Source organism: Conger conger, chromosome 2 (genome assembly GCF_963514075.1).
Source record: "Conger conger chromosome 2, fConCon1.1, whole genome shotgun sequence".
Lineage (NCBI taxonomy): Eukaryota > Metazoa > Chordata > Actinopteri > Anguilliformes > Congridae > Conger > Conger conger.
The window spans coordinates 50,397,470-50,422,783 of record NC_083761.1 but is presented as its reverse complement, the minus strand read 5'-3'; the positions used below and the strand labels follow the sequence as shown (position 1 = coordinate 50,422,783).

General features: G+C 41.2%; 1 protein-coding gene across 2 annotated transcripts in view; it reads right to left on the bottom strand.

Annotated features, from left to right (window-relative positions):
* The window catches only part of LOC133111477 (putative carbonic anhydrase 5), a 59,598-nt gene extending 36,832 nt beyond the window's left edge, over positions 1-22,766 (bottom strand). Inside the window, exons 1-6 of one of the 2 annotated variants that reach the window (XM_061221876.1) lie at positions 22,622-22,766; positions 21,588-21,648; positions 7,272-7,298; positions 6,958-7,134; positions 2,408-2,559; positions 786-875 (exon numbers count right to left, since the gene is read on the bottom strand). In XM_061221876.1, the coding sequence (XP_061077860.1) occupies positions 786-875; positions 2,408-2,559; positions 6,958-7,134; positions 7,272-7,298; positions 21,588-21,648 (507 nt within the window). In that variant the 5' untranslated portion in view covers positions 22,622-22,766. The remainder of the gene's footprint in view (positions 1-785; positions 876-2,407; positions 2,560-6,957; positions 7,135-7,271; positions 7,299-21,587; positions 21,649-22,621) is intronic. The other variant, XM_061221884.1, reaches the window with a different exon arrangement.
* Positions 22,767-25,314: the final 2,548 nt, after the last annotated feature.

Below are 25,314 nucleotides of genomic sequence, written 5' to 3'. Positions count from 1 at the left end.
TATTCTGTCAAATTACTAGAATGTAATGCAACATGTATAGTACATTTATTTACCTTTCATTGTATTATTTTTGAAAGAATCTTATCTGTACAGAATGTTACACAGGTGCCTAAGACTTTTGCACAGTATTGTATATTAGAACTCAATTTTTTAAAACAAGTGACTGTCCAATTTTGCACCTCCTTCAAAATAATCATCTTTGGAGAAACATCTGATTAGTATGATATGCCATTGCAGTGGCAGACTACGGAACACACACATCTCTTTAAAGGGAATGAAATTAGCTCATTTGATTGGTTATGAATGAAATCATCTTCAACACATCCACTGATATTTTATTCAGCATAGTCCAGCTCATTTGCAACCTGCACCAGTCGCTTTGAGCTTTGCATTTCTCGCCTCTTGTCCGGAAAATAACACCATTCAGTAGCCATGCCAAGTGCGCCCCGCCCCACACCATTGACTGCACCAATGTACCATCCGAAGGTTCCCGGAAAGTATAACCCTGTATCTTTTGTGATGTAGTAACCCTGTGCAGAATTATTTAGGTGTTAAGGTAACTGGACAGGCTGATAAACATCCAGTGAATTCATGCTATAGATTTTAGCACCAGTATGCCTAAAAGTAAAATAAATGGGTAACTGACTTTTTAGTCTACTGCTCCTTAAATAGGTAGAAAGGATGCAAGAGGTACACAAAAAGACACTTAGAAGCTGTTTGCTACATAAAAGAACAGCACTAGATATCCTGTGTTGGGTGTGATTATACTGAATTTCTTAACATACATCAATAAAGAATCCAAGAACAGCAATTCCCTCCGGATCAGCTAGTGCTTGGTCCACTGAGAGTCCTTTCTTCAGGCTAACAATGTGCATCTACATGATAAAGAACACAAACTTCAAAAATAGAAAACCATATGGAACATATGATAAATAACCCTTAATTAATTAGGTATGGTTTTTCTATGGAATCACAGGGTTCTTATTGGACAGATTTAAAACACATAGTAAAACAATCAAGGTATTCAACTAAACACCCACTGAGTGCATTTTCTCTTGGATATTGGAGTAAAAGGTGCTACCCAATAGGCTGCTTCATCCTTATAATTATCTATTAAGGTGTATTTCCTGAAAGCAGTAGATTTGAGGATTGTACTTAATAAGATTTCCAGAAACTTTAATTTATTGTGCCATTTATCTTAACCACTTAAGTCATACTGGCCCACGTTATTTTGCATTAGTTTCCTTTTAATTCCTTCCTGCTTCATTGATTTCAATTAAGGGACCAAATCGTAACATATCGTACATAACTATAACTATATTCTGTGTGGACATACATCTGAAACAACATATCTACTTATGCCAGAGAAAAGGAGATTCTATATTTAGCTGCAAACTTCAATCCATTATTTTATGGTATAAGTGATACAAAGTAACATAACATAATGGTGAGAACAGGCCACTCAGCCTTTTTAGTAATATCAAGTGGCTTGAAAGCCCCCGGTGTTTTTTCCTCCACTACATGTCCTAGCAAGCTATTCCACACAGTGACCACTCTCCGTGTGGAAAAAAGACTTCCTAATATGAGTGTGGAACTTATCCTTTGCCAATTTCCATTTGTGCCCTCGTGTTCTGCCAACCGAACTCACCCTGAAGAATCACCTGCAGTTCACTTTGTTAATTCCTCAATGAATTTAAAAGTCTAATCAAATCCTTCAGTCTCCTTTTTCTAAGGTTAAAGAGATTAAGCATCTTAAGTCTATCCTCATATACTCTTATCTTTTATCCATGGAATCAATTTGGTTGCCCTTCTCTAAACCTCTCTATATGTTTCTTATAGTGTGGTCCCCAGAACTGCACACAGTACTAGTGTGGTCTTACAAGGGTATTGTATAAGGTGACTATACCTTAGATTTATTTTTTACTGGTACCGCAAGAACCTGAAAGGCTTTGATCAACTAGCACTTTTTTCATCTTTATCTCTGGACCTTTCCTTTTTAAATTGTAATTGGCAAGGTTACTTAATTATAAATTGTATGTTGCCCTGTACTTTGGAATGTATGGTTGTTGTGATGATGCCATGCAATAGTTAGATAGTAGAGGTAGTATCACATTATTTGAAACATACAGTATTTTCTATTTTTCACAGCACTAAATAATTTAGAAATCATGAGGTGTTCTGTTTTGAGCACTACATAAACGAAAGTCCTATCCCAAGGAACAAGAGTGAAAAATATTTCCTGAAATGAAAATGCAATACTCTGAAAGATATTTGTTAAATAGTGCTATGTACTGTAATACACAAATTCCTATACAACTGAAAATATTCCAGTATGATAAGAGTTACAATCAAATATCTGAAGCTAATAGTACGGATACTCTCCCTTCACTCCATCTCTGGATCTCACCTCCATTGGGTACCTTTCACCATCGATTAAGTGTTCAGATCCTGGGTGCCACAAGTTGTACCCCGAATGGAAATGGAACTGTATGGTGGAGTACTTGTGCCTCAGGCCACCACCTTCTATCTCCACCATATTGTTCTCCAGCACAGATTTCACTGAGAGGGAGAGAGTTCTATTTCTTAGATTCAAATAAGGTTATGTGTTTGTGAAATTATATATTTTTAGAAATGAGGAGCAGCACATAATACTACATGTCATTAATAGTATACAGATGATAAATTATAAAAGTGTACAGACGAATTGGACAGATGTTGCCTTTGTGTGTAGACACATCACAGAAATTTAACTGCTTTTAAAAATGATGCATCTACATATACTGCAACTTAAAATATCAAAAGGCAAGAAGGCGTTGCATCAATAACGGCAATTCAGCAAAATGGTTTCATCTACTGGACGCTAGCTATATAGCAGTCACAGAAACTTCACCAAAAATTACTAAAATATCTTTGTGGACTCCTTAAAGGTATAATTCAACATTCTGGGTTTTTTTATTTTTGATATTTCTACACATATTTTGATAATCTGCAGACATTGACAGATATAAGACATTTGGGGTTTGTGAGCTAAAGCAAGAAAAGACACCATTGATAACTCTTGGGGCATGGTTGCAGTAAAAAAGCCCCTGCCATTAAAGACTAGGGCTGCAACTAGGGGTGAGCTGAGTATTCGTTTCATACGAATACTTGTAACGAGTATTGACTTTTTTCCGAATATGAATGTTGAACGAGTAATTTGGATTCATTATCAGTAATGGGAGAATTTGCCTGCTTTATTTCTTAATTTTTGTGCCGGTAGCAGTACATAAGTAACGAATACATAACATAACACTGTTAAGTTAACACTATTCCATGATAGACCAGTTCCTCCCTGGTTCCTGCCCCTTCAGTAAAACTACTGCATGCAGTTATTTTCCTCACTTCTCTCTTGGGCATGTCAAGAGACTGGCTGCCGATGGGGAAGACGTGACCCGTTGTAAACACATAGCCATGTGTTGAAACAAGCTACAGTACAGAGCTGGCTTTAGACATAAATGATCCAGGAATACAACAGAACAATACCAGTTCGCTATCAGTAGCAACAAGCAAATTAGCCATAGTTAGCGCAACAAAAATTATTTCCACCCCCTAGATGTCTAGATTCTATTGCTAAATGCAGTCACGTTGATGTGAGCTAACTTAATTCTTACATTGCTCAATCTTGCAATGATCAATTAAGATTAGTCAAAGTCCGTAAATGTACTTCACTCGCATTGCATTCAAATTAGCCAAGGAAGCTGATAATTCTCCAGCAGTTACCATGAATTAGATTTCTTTGTTCAATTGCTGGACTGGTTTTCTGCTGTAAGCTCAGTGTTCCACCAATGGTAAGTCAGGGGGCTGTTTTTAAAAACCTTATGATATAGAAAGTATTAATTGTATTGCTTAACAAAGAGGAAGTGACAAAATAGATATGTCAACTGTATGTTTTGAAACCAAAATTTAAGGACTATAAACAGCAGAGGGTGAGTCACCATGCCAGCGAGTCTTTTTCAACGATAGAAAGGGATTTACAATGGTCTTTTAACAATGTTTTAACACAAAAACCTTACCTATTGTCCCTTTAAGATTAACCAGAGAAAGATTTAATAGCGATTTACCCACATAAAAGTGCAAAACTGTATTATTTCTGCTTCAGGTGGAAGTCTTGGTTTCAATGAACTGCAAATCGCAATGTAGTACGGGGGACTGCGTAAACCACTTTCGCGTATTAGTAACAGATAATTGAATTGATTTATTTATATGTAGAATATTGAAATGGATACGAGATGCGGTTCGTGACAGGGGGTTACGTTGTACCAGTGTAAGTGGATGTCTAGAGTAACATAGCTACATTTCTTTCAAACTAATGGGCAACATTTTAAAATCGCATTATTTTAATGATTTATCCAGACTGTACAGATAGTGATTGCTAAACACATTGCTAATTGCTTTTAGCTAAATTCCATTTAGTTAGCAAGGGTCTAGCTATGTTTGTGAATGTGCACATATATAATTGTAATATTCAAAATAATAAAATAGGACTTTAAAATAAGCACAGAATAATTTATTTGGTTAGTAGCCATGGTATAAATTAACCACTTCATGGTGTTTTTTTGTCGTGAAGGTGTTGCCATCGTGCTATTGTTCACTTCACTCCAGTAAGCGGTAATGCCTACAAGTCAGCATGAAAAACACATGGCATGATGTCTAATCTAATCAAACTAATCTACAATTCAATTAGTTGGCAACTAATCTGGTCATCGATTTTAGTCGACTATGTTGATTATTTGTTGCACCCCTATTAAGGGCCAGATTTATGTACAAGAAACTCACAGCGCAAAATGCGGCCTGGTGAGGGTGGGTTGCTGCAGTTACAGTCTGCCTGAAATTAACGTCCTATGTACAAAGGTTACAGCTCATTACGCAATCAGCAAATGAGACTGTCTATAAACCGCATTTTGCGAAAGAGGATCTTAAATAGTGCAGTCAAAACGTGTTTTGTGCTTATGCTCATTGCATGTGGCAATACCCATGTATTGACTGCCATGTAAAAGCGTATCCAGTGCAGGACAAAATATGTACAGCTGTGAAGGCTATTGTCGGTTGAAATAAATGCCAGCAATGAGCTTTATTATTGCCGGGGTAGAATAGGAACGTGGGTTGGGGGGGGCCGCGGTGGCGCACAGCCAAAGTAACAGATGCAGGCATCAGTTCGTTACAGTTGCACACCGAGGACCGGGGTTCAATTCCTGGTTCGAATTGGTTCAATTCCCGGTCCTGTCAAAAGCTGGGTTTGGCCAGCTCTCATGGAGCAGCGTAATTGGCTCACTGCTCCAAGGGAGGGGCTCAGCAGGGACCAGTGGGGATTGCCGTGTGCGTGCATAGCGGTGCTCCTCGGAATTACGGTCACAGGCTGTGAGATGAGATGGCTTGAACAAGGCATGCTGTTCTCCCTCTGGGCCGCAGAAGGGACAATTCTTTCCCTGTTTCTTTTCCGTGAGCATAACCAATACAAACAAATACACAACCCCTGTTTTTAGCAATGCCATTTTTAACAACAAATTACTGTTAAAGGCAAAAGGCATGTCTTTCCACGATTGACAAAAGTGATTAAAAGCAGCACATCAATGCATTCAGCCTACTCATATTCTTTAGTAGCAGCAACAACTTTCAAAAACTTCAAACACTTGTTACTGTCACTATGGCTGAGCATGTTATTTCAGTCACTTTCCACTGCTTTGCATGAGATAATGGTTAATTTAATAAATTATTTTGTAAATATTTTTTATGACAAACACATGGCCTTAATTATTGCTTGGCTGCAATCATTAATTCATATTTATTATTAATGATCTGTTTCTTCTTCTGGGGGTTTAGTGTGATTGTTGTTGAAAAGATTATTTCAGTGCATCTTCGAAGCATAGACCTGTGTCTCTGGCTGCGCCATGGTTTTTACGCCTGCTCTTTAGAGGTGGAAAAATGTCACGCACAATTCGACCCTTGTTAATTGCGTAAATTTGAGTAAATTCAACGGAATACATAATCAGCCACACTTATAATATCTCCGCTGTGTATTTGCGTGATCCACCCTTAAATTTCTCACCTTAAATGTTTTCAGAAAGGTATTTTAGTGGACTGTATTAGAGGAAAAAAAGAGTTTATCAACGGTCCGCCATATTATTATGTTTTTCCAAAATTGAATGACCACAGTCAACCCAATCAGGCCATCTACAGGAACCCACCTACAGTATTGTATGTGTTGTATTATTGCCTTTGCAGACATTTCTCAATATGAGGACCTGAATTGATCCCAGTGAAAGTAAAAAAAAAAAAGAAGAAGCTGAGGCTGAGAAATAAGAAAACAGTCATAGACATAGGCCAAAGAATATGCTTACTCAGGGTGAAGCGAGAAGGGCATTATATGTATCTGTGTCTGTTCAACCAGCTATATTATCTGTATCTGTGTCCGTACTCAGAAATGGATGTGGTTAAAAAACCCGAAGTGGGCGGAGCTTCTCCTGGTAACATTTTTTATGATAACTTCTGTTTTACAGTGATTAGTGATTTGGAGTAAAGTGCATTCGGGGGCTTTGCTAGTCAACATTAAAGCAAGGTGAATTTTTTATCATTGTTGCAGAAAAATAATATGCAAATTAGGTGGAAAGTCAGGCCAAAACATCCATCCATGCATCCATCCATCCATTATCTTAACCCGCTTATCCTGAACAGGGTCGCAGGGGGGCTGGAGCCTATCCCAGCATACATTGGGCGAAAGGCAGGAATACACCCTGGACAGGTCGCCAGTCCATCACAGGGCACACACACCATTCACTCACACACTCATACACTCATACACTCATACCTATGGGCAATTTAGACTCTCCAATCAGCCTAACCTGCATGTCTTTGGACTGTGGGAGGAAACCCACGCAGACACGGGGAGAACATGCAAACTCCACACAGAGAGGCCTGTACCTGCGTGTCCCGTATTGATGAGATACTTCATGCTGTTTGGATTGGAGAAATTGATGAAGTTAAAGACTCCAAGGCTGGAATCCGCAATCACTTCAGATGTATCAATGTTAATGGGTGACTGTCTTTCTCCCCCACACTGAGAATGGGAGAGTTTGTCCCAATGAGATGGTGTGTATTCTGAGAGTGACAGAGAAGAGTAATTTCATTACCATGAGCGCATATTCTGGTATACGTATATTGATGGATACATGAAGGCATTTGCAGAGACCATTACTGAACACAATTTATATTAAAAATATTCAATGTCATATTACCACAGCCTTGATAGCACCAGTCATTGCCTGAATGAAAGAAAAAAAATCAAAGCCAGGTCATCCTTGGGTTTTTATACCAATAATGATAACCATAACACAAAAAATGTGGCAGAGCCATCATTGGGTCCCATAAATCAGAGAAGAAGGTGGGGCTTTTGTACAATAGGGATGGGATGTGTTACAAACTTCCGCAGTGTCTTTAGAAAATTGTATGAGGGATATTTTCAATATACTGTCCATCATGCATATTTCCACTTTGGACAAATAGGGAAAATAGACTGCAGGCAGTGCCATGTACAGTGCTCTCCATAATGATCACAATTTTAAATTTTTTTAATCAGATTTTTTTCCCTTTTTCTCCCAATTTGGTAGCCAATTGAACCCCGTCTGATTCAATTAGAGCTAGTATTAGATACACCGCCCACACCCCGTCCCTCGGCGGCCAATGGGAGAGCGACACACCTTCTTCAAGCCGTCTCGCCTCCCAAGCTGTAACCGTGATTCCGAGGCGCCCGAGGTGCTTGTTTTTGTGCGGCGATCTACTAACCCTGCCAAGTCCCTCCCTATGGAGCAGCGAGCCAATTATTGCTGCTCCACGTGAGCCGACCAAACTTGGCTTTTTGGCAGGACCGAGAATCGAACCCCGGTCCCCGGTGTGCAACTGCAGCAAACTGCAGCAAACTGCAACTGCAAGTCTGCCTATAGATCTGCCTATAGATAAACATTCTAATGCAAAGTGTTTTAGTATCGATTGTAGGACAAGCTGAAAATAAGATATCCAGATTCTGATGATTGTTGATTGGTCACAGACATCAGGAAGCCATGTCATGAAAATGATATGCAACAAAATACTAAACATGACTACTTTCATTTACATAATATTTCTGTGTCCCAAACATCATGGTGCCCAGAACACTGCTAATTTCTACATGGTGAAACAAAAATGTATAAAAATGTATACTAATTTATATTTTATTTATTTATTTTTATTTTATGTTTATTCAAATCTGACAATGTGCAATTTAACCACACATTATTTTTGTTTTATTACAAATCTCTATTGTGGAGTACAGAAGTAAATTATGGGTCTTTGTCCCAAACGTTATGGAAGGCCCTTCCGGATTTTCTCTATTATTGCACATTTGTCACACTGAATTGTCATGTTTGCCTGCCTTTGTTGGGCATTACCTATTGGGGCCGCGAGAGGGCGCTCCTGTCACATTCATGCTTCACTTGTGAAGTCAGGAATCACTGATTTACCAAAGTAATCGCGAACAGGTATTCTATTTCTCCATTTCTCATTGCAGTCTTTTATTTTTGTTTGTGCACTAATGTGAGGTGTGGACAGACTAGACTAATTTAGCTGTTGTATTGAAGGGTATGGGAGCTGAACACTCAGCAACCCTTCATCATTTTATGGTGATGAGGATGGTCTGTCTCACCTTTACTATCACATTTCATTTTGGGCACAAACAGTTGGAAGACAGGATTCCTTCGTGATTTGGAACCCTGTGTGAATTTTCCCTATGTTTAAGCCAATAGTTAGGATTTGAGGTTATTGCACCCCATTTCTTTGCGCACTTGCTTTTGTAAGCTGTTCGTCCACGTAATTGGCTTCCATCTAGATTAAAAGCTACTTTTGAGAAGTAAGGAGCTCTAAGTTGAGTTGAAGGTGGACCCAGGAGTACTGAGTCGCTCTTGTAATTAAAGATTGGCTCAGACTCCCAACAGTTTTGATCAATATTTCCCCTATCCGTATGTGGAAATTATTCTAGGTGCTGCTGTGTGTCTGTTTCCTGTAGTGTGCTGTTTCCAAGCTTGACAGCTGCATTACGTTTACTTTAGTATTGCGAGGTGTTTCTTTCAAAATGCATTGTTTTGTCAGATTTTATGTCTGTTATTATACATATTGCACTAATTCTCAATATGCCGCTGTCAGAGGTAACACTCTTATCAGAGTGAGCTTTGCGCACCTCCGATAGTCAGACGATCTATGTTGGAGATCCTCGTGGCGGGTTGTGTAGTTCGGTTACATCCGCATTAGTCCAATGCCCGAGATGCTTATGCTTTTAGTTTCCTTCTCAATGCAGGTCTGTTTTATTTTTTCCACTAAGACTAAATACATGATTGTTGGAGGGATCACTCCTCTCGGCAGGGAGCTTTGCAAACCTCTGATATCCCAGGGTTTTGTGTTTGACAACCTTTGGAGCAGAATGTGTATTTAGTTGGCACACTTGTAAGTCCTGCATTGTCAGTTGAGCCTAGGTAAGTGTCAGGTGGATCTCTGGTTGCTGACTTTCCTAAAGTCAGGTGGTGTACATGGTTGTTGAAGTATCGCCCGTCTCAGAGGAAAGCTTTGCGAATTCGCCAATAAGCCTGGGATTCCGCGACTGAGACCTTCATTGCTGTTTGTGTACACTTCCTACCTCTGTATTCCTGCGTCGTCAATTAAATTAGAGGGTTAAGGTGTTTCATGTTTTCCCGTCTCTGTTTAAGTAATCCTGCTTCATCAGTTGAATTAGAGACGGGATGTCTTGTGTAGGGACTACAACTTCCACATTCCCACAGGAAAATTCCACGACGTCCACCACGAATGACGTCTAACTTGGTTCAGCCAATCCCGTAATGGCGGGAGCAATAAACGGTCCCGTATAAGAGTAAGACACGTTCTTGGGATCTCTTTTCTGCTTCTTCTGCTTCTTCTGCCTCTTCTGCTTCTTCTCTTCGACGCACCCTTTTTGGCCATTCGCTTCAGCTCATCTGCTCCGAGACTCGGACAGAGGCTGAATGCTGCACGGCGCACTACCAGGCCTACGGACACACCCAGTTACCTTGCGGTAACTTCGTGGCCTATAGCGAGTGGAAACTGGTGTACGCGGAACACTACATCAGTTTACCCCTGCAAAGCTCACCAAAGAACAACAGCAACAAACTTTTCCACCCAGAAAAGGGACCAACGAACATCCTTCCAGCAACCGAGCGGACCAGACGACAACGCGCGGCTAAGACGCCCCAGCCTGCGCATCTCTCCAGGACACACATTCACAGCACCATCGCGGCTCCTACAAGGACAGCACGTCTTTTGGATCCAATGCGAATGGACTCAGTAAGAGAACAAACATTCAGGCATAGCCAGTGTTTAGTTTAGTCTTAACTGTTTTTGTGAATCTGTGTTTCCATATTTGCCGTCTTATCATTGGAATGTATTTTGTTAGCTATATATGTACGTGAATTGATTCGCCGTCTTTTGCGCATATATAGAGTGAACTACGCAAGTAGTCTTCTCACAGCTAACAATAACTAACACACCCAGAACTCTAGCTTACCCAAGCTAGCTACTCCCACTTTTGCCTTTCCTTTGTTCAAGCGACACGCGCACTTGCGCGCGCCACACACACGCACACACACATACCCAACTAAATTTCCTTACTAACTTCCCGTTAGTTTATCTGTTCTGTGTTTTACGTTTGTTTAATAAATATATTTTATTAAACCCCGGTGTCCGTTTTGAAATCACATAGACATGAGAGCCGAGTTAAAGCAGTCTTTCGAAGAACTTCCAACCTTCAGGTTATCGGTATGTTTAATCATTAATATTGGTTATTTTAATTATTAATTAAAATACTAAATTTGTGGTTAGATATTTCTGATAATAGTAATTTTATGAGACTGATTACTTTTTGCAGTTATATTGCTACACAACGTTTAACTGGCGCCCCGTAAAATCCCTGCGTTATTTGGCGGCCCGTGCGAGGACCCTACATAATTTGGAGTCCCCTGCGAGGACCCCTACATATTTTGGCGCCCCGTGTGAGGAAGACTAGCTTTGGCTCAAATTTCATGTCTTGTGACTTCATAACAAATTCCCCATCCTAATTTGGAGCTCTGCTTGAGAAAGACGAGCTTTGGCTCATATCATGTCGCGTGACTCCAGAACGAATTCTCAGCATTCTTTTGCTTTCTCAGCTAAATAGCCACAAGTGCAATTTTCTGAAAAGACCACTAGATGTCACCCTTGTACCATTTTTGAAAGCCTGCATGAGCCGCTTTCTCAATACACTGCCCCCTCGTGTAACATTGTGGCATTACATTCTTACACGGTAGTTTGTTGATTTGCATTTATTTTCCGGTATAATACGTATTATCAATAATAGTATTATTAGCCGTACTTTATTCATTATAATTACTCTATCAAAGTAATTTTAATAATTAATTGAATGTTACTTTTAAATTCTAATTTCATTGTAATTTCAATTTCTGGTATTTAGGATTAATGTGATGAGCATCACAGTTCCTATTTTACGGTCTGAATATCCGCCATATGTTCGGTCATTTTGCTGTTGTTGCATTGCAGTACCGCTAGTGCAACTCGAGTCCCTGTGTGAGGCTATAGCTACCTTGTACTATAGTTATAGAGAATATTCAAAGAGCGTTTTAAATTCTTTATCCTTCATCACAACTTGTATGTTGGATTGTGATATTGGGAAACAATTCATTGCCAACTGTTAGGAGCTCAAGGCCCTTGTAAAATTGTTAACTTCAAGAGTACCCTCTTAAGTTACTGATTTTAGCTTTTAGCTTTATTTGGGTTGAGATATGGAACCCATATCTATTGATGAGTACCTTTCCTTTTTAGCCCAAGGTTTAGCACCTGGCTACATAGCTTTCCTGAATCAGATGAACCTCACTGATTGTAGGAAAGAAATGTTCTCCTTAATCAACGAGAAAGGTCCCTACCCCACCCAGTCAAAAGACCCAATTCTAAGTTGTCTGGTCTTGAATTTTGCCAGACAGATTAGTCAGATTAGCAACAAAAACTTAGAATCAGAGATGGCATACCTCAAAGGACAACACACCAGTGTTTTACTTGAGCTTCAAACTGTTGGCAAGAAAGCAGTACAATACTTGCGTGATCTGCATTCAGCCAAATCAGATCTTTGTTCCTACAGAGAGGAATTATTTCAGTTGAAGAGTGGATGCCACAAGCTACCACATCCACTCCCTTCTGTAAGCCTGCTTTCTCAGGCTTGCCCAACTCCAGCTTCTCCTGCTTCCTCCTTACACCACAAGGCGGGGGAAGGGGGGTCACAAATTGATTCGGGTTTGTCAGATCCCGGTTCCACAGCTTGCTCTGATGGAGACTTGTCAGTCTCCTCAGATTGCAGTGCTGTTGACCACCCATGCAATGGTTTGCCCACCTCTTCCCTGGAGAGGGAAAGGGGGGACTGCATCCCAATGGTGATCCATCTCCGCAAGGGAGAAACAGTCAGGCAAGTACAGGACTGCACCTTCCATGCACACCCCTCTCGTGAGGAGGTCAGGGAACCCTCCCGTGGACACGGTAGAGGAGATCTAGCGTTATTATTTGGGCACACAAAAAGCAACGCTAATCCCGCTAGCTTTCCCTTAATAACTGAGAGGATAGGTGACAACTCTGTACAGTACACTGACAGCGACAATTCACCTTCTGCCAACCATTGTGAAAATAATGACTGTTTTGCAGCTCCGCCCCCTAAACCTAACTGAGGACGTCGAGCTCCGCATGAAACGCGTTCACATTCAAATGTGATTTCAGTCTCTCCTTCACCAAACAGGCAGACTAGTGCAACTTCACATGGTCTTTGCTTTGAGGAGCTAGAGGCCATGGCAAAGTATGTCCACACATTTGACCCCAAGGACTCTGAATTTAACATTCAGAGTTACTTGAGAGAAGTTGACTACTGTCTCTCGGATCTGCCCAGGGCAACCGATCGAGAAAAGGTACGACTTGTATGGAAAACCTCCACCAGAGAGATCCATACATTTATGGAACAACTTCCACCACAGGTTTGTTCCAGCTATCCCAAGGTTTGTGAAGCGTTGGTAGCTGAGTACCTGCCACGGTTTGATCAGGCCACAGCCATGATCAAATCTGTGGAGGTTAAACATAGCCATACAGAACGACCAAAAGACTTTTACCAACGACTTAAACATGCATTTTTCCAGGGCAGAAACGGACCAGGCTTAGATGAAGATCAAGCCTTCAAATCCCTTTTTGTGCACAACCTGCACCCCTGCATCCAAACTCATGTTTCACTGTTCTCAAGGGGCCAACACTCAGCCCTTGAATTAAGAAATTAAGCCCAAATGGTCTGGGACACTTTAAGGATTGTGCCCAGGAACGAGGTATTGGAAACAGCTAAGCACGTTGTTCCAGCCAAGCCTGCCGGCACTTCCCAAGTTGCCCCATTAAAGTCTAATGGCTCAAAACAACGGCATGTGAGTAAGTTCCCGGTTAAGAGCCACCGTGGTCGCTTCTCACACTCTGATTCCAGCCTGAATTGGAGAGAAGACCGACCCGGTAGGCCCAAGCCTCAGAGTCACCAGCATAACTCTGATAGGGAAGATACCTTGTCTGAAGAGAGCTTCTTCAGTTCCTCTGAGGAAAACTAAAGCCTCTAACCTTTGTTCAGTAGTGTGTATGCCTTGAGTAACCACTCAAGAGCTATCTGGTCTTGTTCAACCTCCATCAAAAGACTGAATAAGACTGATCTATAGCCGTGGTCTCCTCACAGGCAGACCCCCAGCTGAAGCTTTGACCACTTTCTTTTGAACACCTTTCCTACCAAAGGGGGGTGGCAAAATAAACAGGTAGTTTATAGCAGCCACTTAGATTTGCATGTAGCAGCAGCAAACGCAGATCGTAAGTAGGTGCTGTAGAATCAAATCCAACACCTGTCATAACTCGTAAACATTCATTGCTTCTTTCTACACCTACTGAACCATCGTAAAGTATTGCATGTAGAAACTACAGTGTAATCTTTACAAGTATATTGCCACACCCCAGTGTGCCTTACTCCACCTCTTCCCCAAGCAAGACAAGACCACTTGTGAGCTTACCACATCATTTAGAAATGAGACCACCTCTCCATTTCCTTCCTGATGACACAGCCATAAGGTTAAGCTTGGATACAGAAAGCTGCCCTAATTTGAAAACGTCCCCACATATTTCAGATGACAACCCTCGTCAGCAACCTGACTGTAGGGACTAGAACAATTGGTCAGTCTGAACAAGACTTCCAAAAAGGCTACAGCCTCTCCATCCTAGACCCCTACATCATCTGAACATTTTCATGCCTGGGTCATTCCTGTTGGTGCTCCACCTTCTGGACACCATCCAATAACTAACAAAACACCTGAACTAACAAAACGACTAACCATTTCACCAAGGTTTCTTATGTTTTGTGACAATGTATTCACTGTTCGACCTTAGTGTTTCACATTGTTTGTATCATGTGTTTTAGACCAGTTTAGTTAATTGTTGATAAATGCCTGGATGTTTGTCAGTCAATTGTGAACTGTGTTACCGACCCAATGTACTTGACCTGTGGACTGTGAACTGACTTTTGTGCTCTCAAGGAACGCTGGCTTCAGCCGCATCCTGAGACCACAGGGGGGATGTAGGGACTACAACTTCCACATTCCCACAGGAAAATTCCACGATGTCCACCACGAATGACGTCTAACTTGGTTCAGCCAATCCCGTAATGGTGGGAGCAATAAACGGTCCCGTATAAGAGCAAGACACGTTCTTGGGATCTCTTTTCTGCTTCTTCTGCCTCTTCTGCTCCTTCTCTTCGACGCACCCTTTTTGGCCATTCGCTTCAGCTCATCTGCTCCGAGACTCGGACAGAGGCTGAATGCTGCACGGCGCACTACCAGGCCTACGGACACACCCAGTTACCTCGCGGTAACTTCGTGGCCTATAGCGAGTGGAAACTGGTGTACGCGGAACGCTACATCAGTTTACCCCTGCAAAGCTCACCAAAGAACAACAGCAACAAACTTTTCCACCCGGAAAAGGGACCAATGAACATCCTTCCAGCAACCGAGCGGACCAGACGACAACGCGCGGCTAAGACGCCCCAGCCTGCGCATCTCTCCAGGACACACATTCACAGCACCATCGCGGCTCCTACAAGGACAGCACGTCTTTTGGATCCAATGCGAATGGACTCAGTAAGAGAACAAACATTCAGGCATAGCCAGTGTTTAGTTTAGTCTTAACTGTTTTTGTGAATCTGTGTTTCCATATTTGCCGTCTTATCATTGGAATGTATTTTGTTAGCTATATATGTACGTGAATTGATTCGCCTTCTTTTGCGCATATATAGAGTGAACTACGCAAGTAGTCTTCTCACAGCTAACAATAACTAACACACCCAGAACTCTAGCTTACCCAAGCTAGCTACTCCCACTTTTAACTTTCCTTTGTTCAAGTGACACGCGCGCTTGCGTGCGCCACACACACGCACACACACATACCCAACTAAATTTCCTTACTAACTTCCCGTTGTTTATCTGTTCCGTGTTTTACGTTTGTTTAATAAATATATTTTAGGCTGATTTTCCCTGCCGCTTATTTCCTCTCTTGAGTCAGAATAGACCATTTTGTACAGGTCGTTCTTTTGGTTGGCTGAGTGCTGGGTTCCCTTTCTTATTTTCCCCTTCCTCATCTAGGGCAAATCCCTCATCTCGGGGGATATCCATAGAAAATATTAGTGATTATCTCACGTCTGGTAGGTAACTTGTAGAACTTGTAGAACTTGTAGTTCACGTTTGGTCCTCTGACCCCACTCCATTACACTTAATGGTTTCAAATCTTTAGACATGTAATATCAGACTAAGGGAAACTAATTAAACATAAAACACATAAAAGGTTATCAAATACCCATATGTTAAAAAGTATTATTCTATGGCTTTGTTGAATGCATGATTCTGATTGGTCATTTCAGGCATGCAGTGGTCTATTATTAATGTCTAATGACCACTATTATGGGTATTACTGTATTTTTTAAATATAGAGTATGTGCCTGGAAAGGGTTACAAAGCCAGGTTCTGGGACTCTACCACACCACAGTGAGAGACATTATCTCCAAAAGAAGAATACTTGGAACAATGCTGAATCTTTCCAGAAACAACTCATCCAGGAAGTAACAATATGTCAGTGTTCATGACTCTACAATATGGTGAATGAAAAGAAACGTCAAACGTTTTTTGAGTGGCCTAGTCAAAGTCCTGATTTGAAGCCAAGTGATGCTGTGGCAGGACCTAAAACAAACAGTTCATGCCTGAAAACCTATGAATTTGAGTGGGCTTAAATTCCACCAGACTGTAATCAAATGGATGTATTGTAAAAAGGGATAAATGCCAAATCCGAAAAAATTTGATATCAGTATCAAAACATCTACAATTGATGGAGCTATCAGGCTTCAAATGTATGAAATATACAGTACTGTGCAAACGTTTTAGGCAGTTGTGAAAAAATGCTGTAAAGTAGGAGTGCTTTAAAAAATAGAAATGTTAATAATTTTTATCAATTAACAAAATTGTAGGATCCACATTTCCCACAATCCCACAGGACAATTCCGTGACGTCCACCCCGCATGACGTCTAGCTCTGTTCAACCAATCCCGTAATGGCGGGAGCAATAAACTTTCCCTGTATAAGAGCAAAGCTCTCCCCTTCTTCCTATCCCTCTTGGGGACGCACCCTCTTGGGCCATTCTCTTCACCTCATCTGCTCCGAGACTCGGACAGAGGCTGAATTCTGCACATCGCACTACCAGGCCTACGGACACACCTAGTTACCTCGCGGTAATTTAGTGGCCTATAGCGAGTGGAAACTGGTGTACGCGGAACGCTACATCAGTTCACCCCTGGAAAGCTCACCAACGAACAACAGCAACAAACTTTTCCACCCGGAAAAAGGACCAGCGAACATCTTTTCAGCAATCGAACAGACCAGATGGCAACGCACAGCTGAGATGAGAACACCCCAGCCTTACGCACCTCACCAGGACAGCATTCACAGCACCATCGCGGCTCCTATAAGGACAGCACGTCTTTTTGATCCAGAAATGTGTTTGGACTCAGTAAGACAACAAACATTCAGGCATAGCCAGTGTTTAGTTTAGTCTTCGCTGATATTGTGAATCTGTGTATCTATATTTGCTGTCTTATTGTTTGAATGTATTTTGTTAGCTATATACATATACGTGAATTGATTCGCCGTCTTTCGCGCATATATAGAGTAAACTACACAAGTAGTCTCTTCTCACAGCTAACACTAACAACACCCACTCTTACCTTTCCTTTGTTCAAGGGAGACGTGCGCTGTGTTTGTATGTGTGTTTAATAAATATATTTTATTAAACCCGGTGTCTGTTTTGGCGTCACATAGACATGAGAGCCGAGTTAAAGCAGCCTTTCGAAGAATTTCCAACCTTCACGTTATCGGTATGTTTAATCGTTAATATTGGTTATTTTAATTATTAATAAAAATACTAAATTTGTGGTTAGATATTTCTGATAACGGTAATTTTATGAGACTGATTACTTTTTGCAGTTATACTGCTACATAACATTAATTGGTGCCCAGTTTCGTAGAGAGTGAAATCCCTACGTTATTTGGCGGCCCATGTGAGGACCCTACAAAATGCATGAACAGAAGAAGTGAATGAACAGAAGAAAAATCTGAATCAAATAAATATTTGGTGTGACCACCCTTTGCCTTCAAAACAGCATCAATTCTAAATGTACTTGCACACAGTTTTACATACATTCCAATGATAAGACTCGGCAGGTAGGTTGTTCCAAACATCTTGGAGAACTAGCCACAGTCTCTTCATGTAATCCCAGACAGACTCGATGATGTTGAGATCAGGGCTCTGCGGGGGCCATACCATCACTTCCAGGACTCCTTGTTATTTTTTATGCTGAAAATAGTTAATGACATTGGCTGTATGTTTGGGGCCGTTGTCCTGATGCAGAATAAATTTGGGGCCAATCAGATGCCTCCCTGATGGTATTGCATGATGCATCAATACCATCAGTTCTTCTAGGTACACTTGCCAGGGATTTTGTAGGCATATAGTCAGGTGTGTGTTTAACCAGGTATACCGAACAGGAGCTAATGGTCATCATTTTAATATGTAGGTTGAAACACAATCATTAACTGAAACAGAAACAGCTGTGTAGGAGAGTTAAAACTGGGTGAGGAACAGCCAAACTCTGCTTTCAAGGTGAGGTTGCTGAAGACAGTTTAATGTCAGAAGTCGTACACCATGGCTGAGCACAACAACAAGACACAAGGTAGTTATACTGCATCAGCAAGGTCTCTCCCAGGCAGAAATTTCAAGGCAGACAGGGGTTTCCAGATGTGCTGTCCAAGCTTTGTTGAAGAAGCACAAAGAAACGGGCAACATTGAGAACCTTAGTGGTCGGCCAAGGAAACTTTGTGCAGCAGATGAAAGACACATCATGCTTACTTCCCTTCACAATCAGAAGATGTCCAGCAGTGCCATCAGCTCAGAATTGGCAGAAACCAGTGGGACCCAGGTACACCCATCTACTGTGCGGAGAAGTCTGGTCCATACCTCCAACATGGAAACAAAGCCAAGCGACTCAACTATGCATGAAAACACAGGAACTGGGGTGCAGAAAAATGGTAGCAGGTTCTCTGGACTGATGAGTCAAAATATTTGGCTGTACCAGAACGCAGTTTGTTCGCCGAAGGGCTGGAGAGCGGTACAAGAATGAGTGACTGCAGGCAACAGTGAAGCATAGTGGAGGTTCCTTGCAAGTTTGTGGCTGCATTTCTGCAAATGGAGTTGGGGATTTGGTCAGAATTAATGGTCTGCTCTGTGCTGAGACGTACAGGCAGATATTTATCCATCATGCAATACCATCAGGGAGGCATCTGATTGGCCCCAAATGTATTCTTCACCAGGACAATGACCCCAAACATACAGCCAATGCCATTAAGAACTATCTTCAGTGTAAAGAAGAACAAGGAGTCCTGGAAGTGATGGTATGGCCACCACAGAGCCCTGATCTCAACATCATCGAGTCTGTCTGGGATTACATGAAGAGACAGAAGCATTTGAGGCTGCCTAAATCCGCAGAAGAACTGTGGCTAGTTCTCCAAGATGTTTGGAACAACCTACCTGCCGAGTTCCTTCAAAAACTGTGTGAAAGTATACCGAGAAGAATTGATGCTGTTTTGAAGGCAAAGGGTGGTCACCCCAAATATTGATTTGATTTAGATTTTTCTTCTGTTCATTCACTTCTTCTGTTAATGCATTTTGTTAATTGATCAAAATAAGCTATTAACATTTCTATTTTTGAAAGCATTCTTCTTATATTAAAAAACAGCATTTTTTCACACCTGCCTAAAACCTTTGCACAGCACTGTATAACAATGATATCCCACAGTCACAGTTACATAAATACAGTCTTTTATTACAAACCGCAATCAACGGCACTAACAGTTTATTGCACATTGCAATATATTTGTGCAGCCAAACAGTGATCTAGCAAAGAATGAAAAATTAGTTTGGACAGTTTTGAGGATAGGGCGGTGTTGTTGCTACTCCCAAGAAAGCAAGGAAGGTCAGTGGAGTACCATGGACAAACAGAACTGAAGGAATTGTGGTATTTGGGGTGAGGCAAGAGGCCAGCTATTGGCTGTACAGTTTACACACACTGTGAGGGACAAAGTCCATGCCACGTTGACATACTGACTGATTTGGTTATTAGTCATAACAGGTTTTACAAAACCCCTCCAATAAGGTAATTCAGGAACAGTTTTTTTTTTTAGGCTTGTTAAATGGTTGGCATTTATATAGCGCCTTTATCCAAAGCGCTGTACAATTGATGCTTCTCATTCACCCATTCATACACGCACTCACACACCGACAGCGATTGGCTGCCATGCAAGGCCCCGACCAGCTCTTCAGGAGCATTTGGGGGTTAGGTGTCTCACTCAGGGACACTTCGACACAGCCCGGGCGGGGGATCGAACCGGCAACCCTCCGACTGCCAGACGACTGCTCTTACTACCTGAGCCATGTCACCCATGGGAATCCATCCAAACAAGTCAATATGCAATATGGAAACATGCAATAGTAGCACATACTTTTTCATAGCACTGTAAGTGTATGATTGTGATGCCTATTTAAATGTACTTAGTATTCTTTACTGTTATTAATTACTGAGCTGATGATATTACAATCTACATTACAGCTACATTTTTTTCATATACAGTGAGCACCATGATTTGTTGGACAGTGACACATTTTTTGTTCTTTTGGTTCTGTACTCTTGTACTTTGAGTTAGAAAGGATACAATGAGGTTGACTGCCAGCTTTAATCTGACAGTATTTTCACCCATATCTAATGAACCAGTTAGAAATGGTTCACACCTTTTGTACATGGTCCCCCCATTTAGAGTCTTTTCCTGTATTACTTGACAAGCTTAAGTAACATATTTAGATTTTGGACCATTTTGGACCATTCTTCTGTGCTGGAAAGTCCACTGACAGTGAAGTCTCAGCCTTGTGGTAGAGGCAACTAGATTGTCAATTAAAATTTACTGATACTTGGTGGAATCCATTATACCATTGATTTTAGCCAGTGCCACTGGACCTCTGGAATTAAAACAGCCCCAAAACATCACTGGCCCACTACCCAATTTTACTGTGGGTATGACGCACATCTCCTTTTATGCATCTCTGTTTCAAAGCCAAATATACCGATGCTGTATACTATCTTATGTTACTATCTATCTGATTTCTATTAGGTCAGGTGAAATAAATGGAATGATTCAGAACTCACTGCTACTGTTTATTTGTGGGTGACCCTGATCGCCATGATCCTATGAACATCATGATCCAATGAACCTCATTAACATCATTAGATAAGAAGAAATTAAATATTGCGTTATTATATAAACTTTTCCATCAGGATCTGAAAGTGACTTAAAGTGAACTTCAACCACAAAACTGTATCATCCACCTGTCCACCTGCATTATGCATTGTAGTCCTTTAGTCACAAATCTTTCATCAAAACTACTGTTTAATCTATCTCAGAATTTCAGACATGTATGTATATTCTCAAGACACTTGACTAATTATTAGTACTATCATATAAAACAAATGATTAATTTTAGAAATTAAGTTGTATAATTAGTATAAACTTATTAGAGGAAGTGAAACATGGATTCACAAATGTCAAGACACATTTCCATCAATGACAGAGAAGAAGAATATCTGAAGTACACTGCATAGGAACAGATTCAATCTTTTGACCACACTCCAAATATTAAAAAATTACACTACAAGGCAGGCGGTATAAAATATTATACATTATAATAATGTTTGATTATTGTAAGTAATAATCACTATGGAACGTAGCAGGATTAAATAGCCTTATTGTAATAGTCTAATTGTATACATTATTATATGCATAAAACAATATTTAATTGTCAGTACTAACCTTTTACAGCAATGATACAAAGGCTAAGACACACAAGCTCCAAGAGAGATGTTAGAAACATCTAAAGGAAAGAAAAAGAAAAGTGGTAGAGGTTGCAACTAATCATTAGAAAATAATAATTACAGGATGGATGAAAATTGTACTAGGTTTGCTGAGACGGATGAGCATAACACAAAACATGTATGACCATATGAAATATAGAAAATTAAATTATGGTTTATACTATGGTTTACTGTATATACGTTGGGTGGTTCAACAAGCTCTGTATAAATACATGATTACATGGAAAATTTATAGGAATTTTGTACCAAAATAAGTGATTCTGATATGCGCCCTACCACAGCAGGTGAAAATAGGGTACCCTGGCACAGCAATACCTGGTCCATTTTTTGTTGTTTTTGTTGTTTCTACTTCAAAGCTCAAATGTGTAACTTTTATACTGTCAGCCAAGATAGATTGCCCTCAAACTATACAAAGAAGGTTGAAGTTAAAGTAAGGCTGGGTGAAAAGTCAATATTGACTTAGTACTAGCATATACGACATCATGGGGTGACAGAGTGGGTAGAAACACACATAATGTAGATTTTCACTGTTTTTACAAAGAATATGTGATATTTATTATTTGTATGCCAGCTCACTAAATGTGTGGCTAAAAATGAAAATATGAAAATGACTGCAGGACCGGCTCGTAATCTTCAATTAATCATTTTTTTCAACTGTTAACTTGCCAGGAAAACATTATTTGTGGGTAAACAACTTGTTGAATGCTAGTCACTGTCTGAGAAATCACATAAAAATGTTCCATATGCATTAGCAGAACACTAAAATACTTCTATGAATATACATTTGAATATATATATATGATATATTCATATTAAAAGAGAACAAATCTGGTTTTATTTTATTTATTGTATTAATTAAAAAATGCTTGGAAGTTTATACAGAACACATATGAAATGAATATTAGTCTTGTAGTAAGCACATAATATTATGGTATATAATTATTAGAAATATAAAAATAGGAACATGCTTACCTTATGATTATGACTGTAGTGTAGTACTGTACTGATTCAGAAGTTATACTGTATTTTCTTAGCATAAGAACACAATCATTCTGTATTTCCTAGACTGTCAGTTTTACTCCAATTCCTCAAGAGTAACCGAGAAATATGATTGGTAGGAAAGATTTTATTTTGGGGAGGGAAGAAAGGAGGGATTAATGCTACAAGGGTGTTACTGTTCTTTCTCTCCATATTCTTCTATATCTGCATTTTCTGCAGTTGCACACCGAGGACCGGGCCAGCATTATTGGCTCGCTGCTCTGAGTGAGGGGGGAGGATTCAGGGGGATCGCCTCAGAGTCACAGTTGGAGACGATGCAGCTTGGAGAAGGTGTGTCGCTCTCCGGATTGTTAGATCCATTCATGCTGCCAGGGGACGTGGTTGTATGTATGCAGCTTTCCTAGATACCATGGGTACAACTATACTATACACAACTATAGATAGGGTACAATTGCCAACCAAACTGGGAGAAAAAGGGAACAGTCTGAAATAAATTATAAAAAAATAAGTGATGCTTTACAGACAAATTCAGAACCATATTCCAGAATTCTTAGTCACTATTTGTAACTTATAACACTTCCATCAAAACAGAAACTTGCTTATATGTAGATCCCTGTATACCTCACCTTGTCAGGGAACTAATGGAAGTAAAAAATAAGCGAGTCATATGCATGAGTGTGCGTGAGAGAGAACGAGAGATGGAAATGACAGGTCCATGTTGATGCCAATATCCTTGTTTTCCAAAAACAAGCATTCTGACCTCAACCCCTATCTTCTCCTTGCATTTACCCCTATCATTACTATAATCTAGTTGTATGGTAATACTATGTGTTTTTCCCTTTTAAATATAAACAAAAAAGCAGCAAACCAAAACAAAGAACTGCAATGCCGGAAGCAATGAACCTAACAGTATAAGAGCTAGGACAATTGCATTGTCAATTCTCTTGCCTCTTTTACACTACATTACATTATTGGCATTTGGCAGACGCTCTTATCCAGAGCGACGTACAACAAAGTGCATACCCATAACCAGGGATAAGTTCGCTGAAAGACCCTAGAGGGAAGTACAATTTCAACTGCTACCTGTACAACAAAGATAAGGACGAGGGCCCTTTTTTTTTTTTTGAGAACAAAGAAACAAACAAACAGAGCAAAAGTGACCAAAGTTAACTATCCAAACACTGCTTACCTAGCCAACTAAAAATTCCAATACACAAAGCAAGTCACAGAGACAACAATTAAGGTTCACAGGGAGGTAGGGAGGGATGGGGAGAGGTGCTGCTTGAAGAGGTTTGTCTTCAGCTTGCGCTTGAAGGTGGGGAGAGTTTCTACAGTTCTGACCTCAACGGGGAGTTCGTTCCACCACCGTGGAGCCAGAACAGACAGTAGTCGTGAGCGTGATGTGGAGGTTCGGAGAGGGGGAGGTGCCAAGCGGCCTGTGGAGGCTGAACGAAGAGGTCTGGCAGGGGTGTAGGGTCTGATGATTTTTTGTAGATAAGCTGGGGAAGACCCCTTAACTGCTTGGAAGGCTAGCACCAATGTTTTGAATTTGATGCGAGCCATGACAGGCAGCCAGTGGAGGGAAGTAAGCAGGGGGGTGACGTGTGAGTATTTGGGAAGGTTGAAGACCAGACGAGCTGCTGCATTCTGGATGAGTTGAAGGGGTCTGATGGCAGACGCTGGGAGGCCAGCCAAGAGGGAATTGCAGTAGTCCAGGCGGGACAGAACCATCGCTTGGACCAGGAGCTGGGTCGAGTAGGGGGTGAGAAAGGGGCGGATTCTCCGTATGTTGTATAGGAAGAACCTGCATGACCGGGTCACCGCCACAATGTTCTCGGAGAGGGACAGTCTGCTGTCCATCACCACGCCGAGGTTCCTTGCACTGGGTGACGGCCTGAGTGTGGTATCCCCGAGGGAAATGGAGAGATCCAGATGGGGAGAGGTTTTAGCAGGGATGAATATCATTTCAGTCTTGCCTGGGTTGAGCTTTAGATGGTGGTTGTCCATCCAGCTCTGGATGTCCCTCAGGCAAGCAGAGATACGGGCTGAAACCTGCGTATCAGACGGCGGGAACGAGACGAAGAGTTGGGTATCGTCCGCGTAGCAGTGGTAGGATAGCCCATGTGCAGTGATCACAGGGCCAAGGGAGCGAGTGTAAAGAGAAAAAAAGAAGCGGGCCTAGGACTGAGCCCTGGGGAACTCCTGTGGCGAGGGGCCGAGGTGTCGATACCGAACCAGCCCAGGCAACCTGGAAGGAGGGCCCAGAGAGGTAGGACTCAATCCAGTCCAGGGCTGTGCCACAGATGCCCGTTGCTGACAGGGCAGACAGGAGGATGGAGTGATCCACAGTGTCGAAGGCAGCAGAGAGATCTAGAAGAGTGAGGACAGAGGAGAGGGAGGCTGCTCGTGCGGCATGGAGTGACTCACTGACGGAGAGGAGCGCAGTCTCTGTCGAGTGGCCCGATCTGAAGCCAGACTGATGGGGGTCTAGCAGGTTGTTGTTAGAAAAGAAAGAAGAAAGTTGAGTAGAAGCGGCTCGTTCTATAGTTTTAGAAAGGAAAGGAAGGAGAGATACCGGGCGGTAGTTCTGGACGATGGAGGGATCTAGAGTAGGCTTTTTTAGCAGCGGAGTGATGTGGGCCCTCTTGGAGGATGCCGGAAAACAG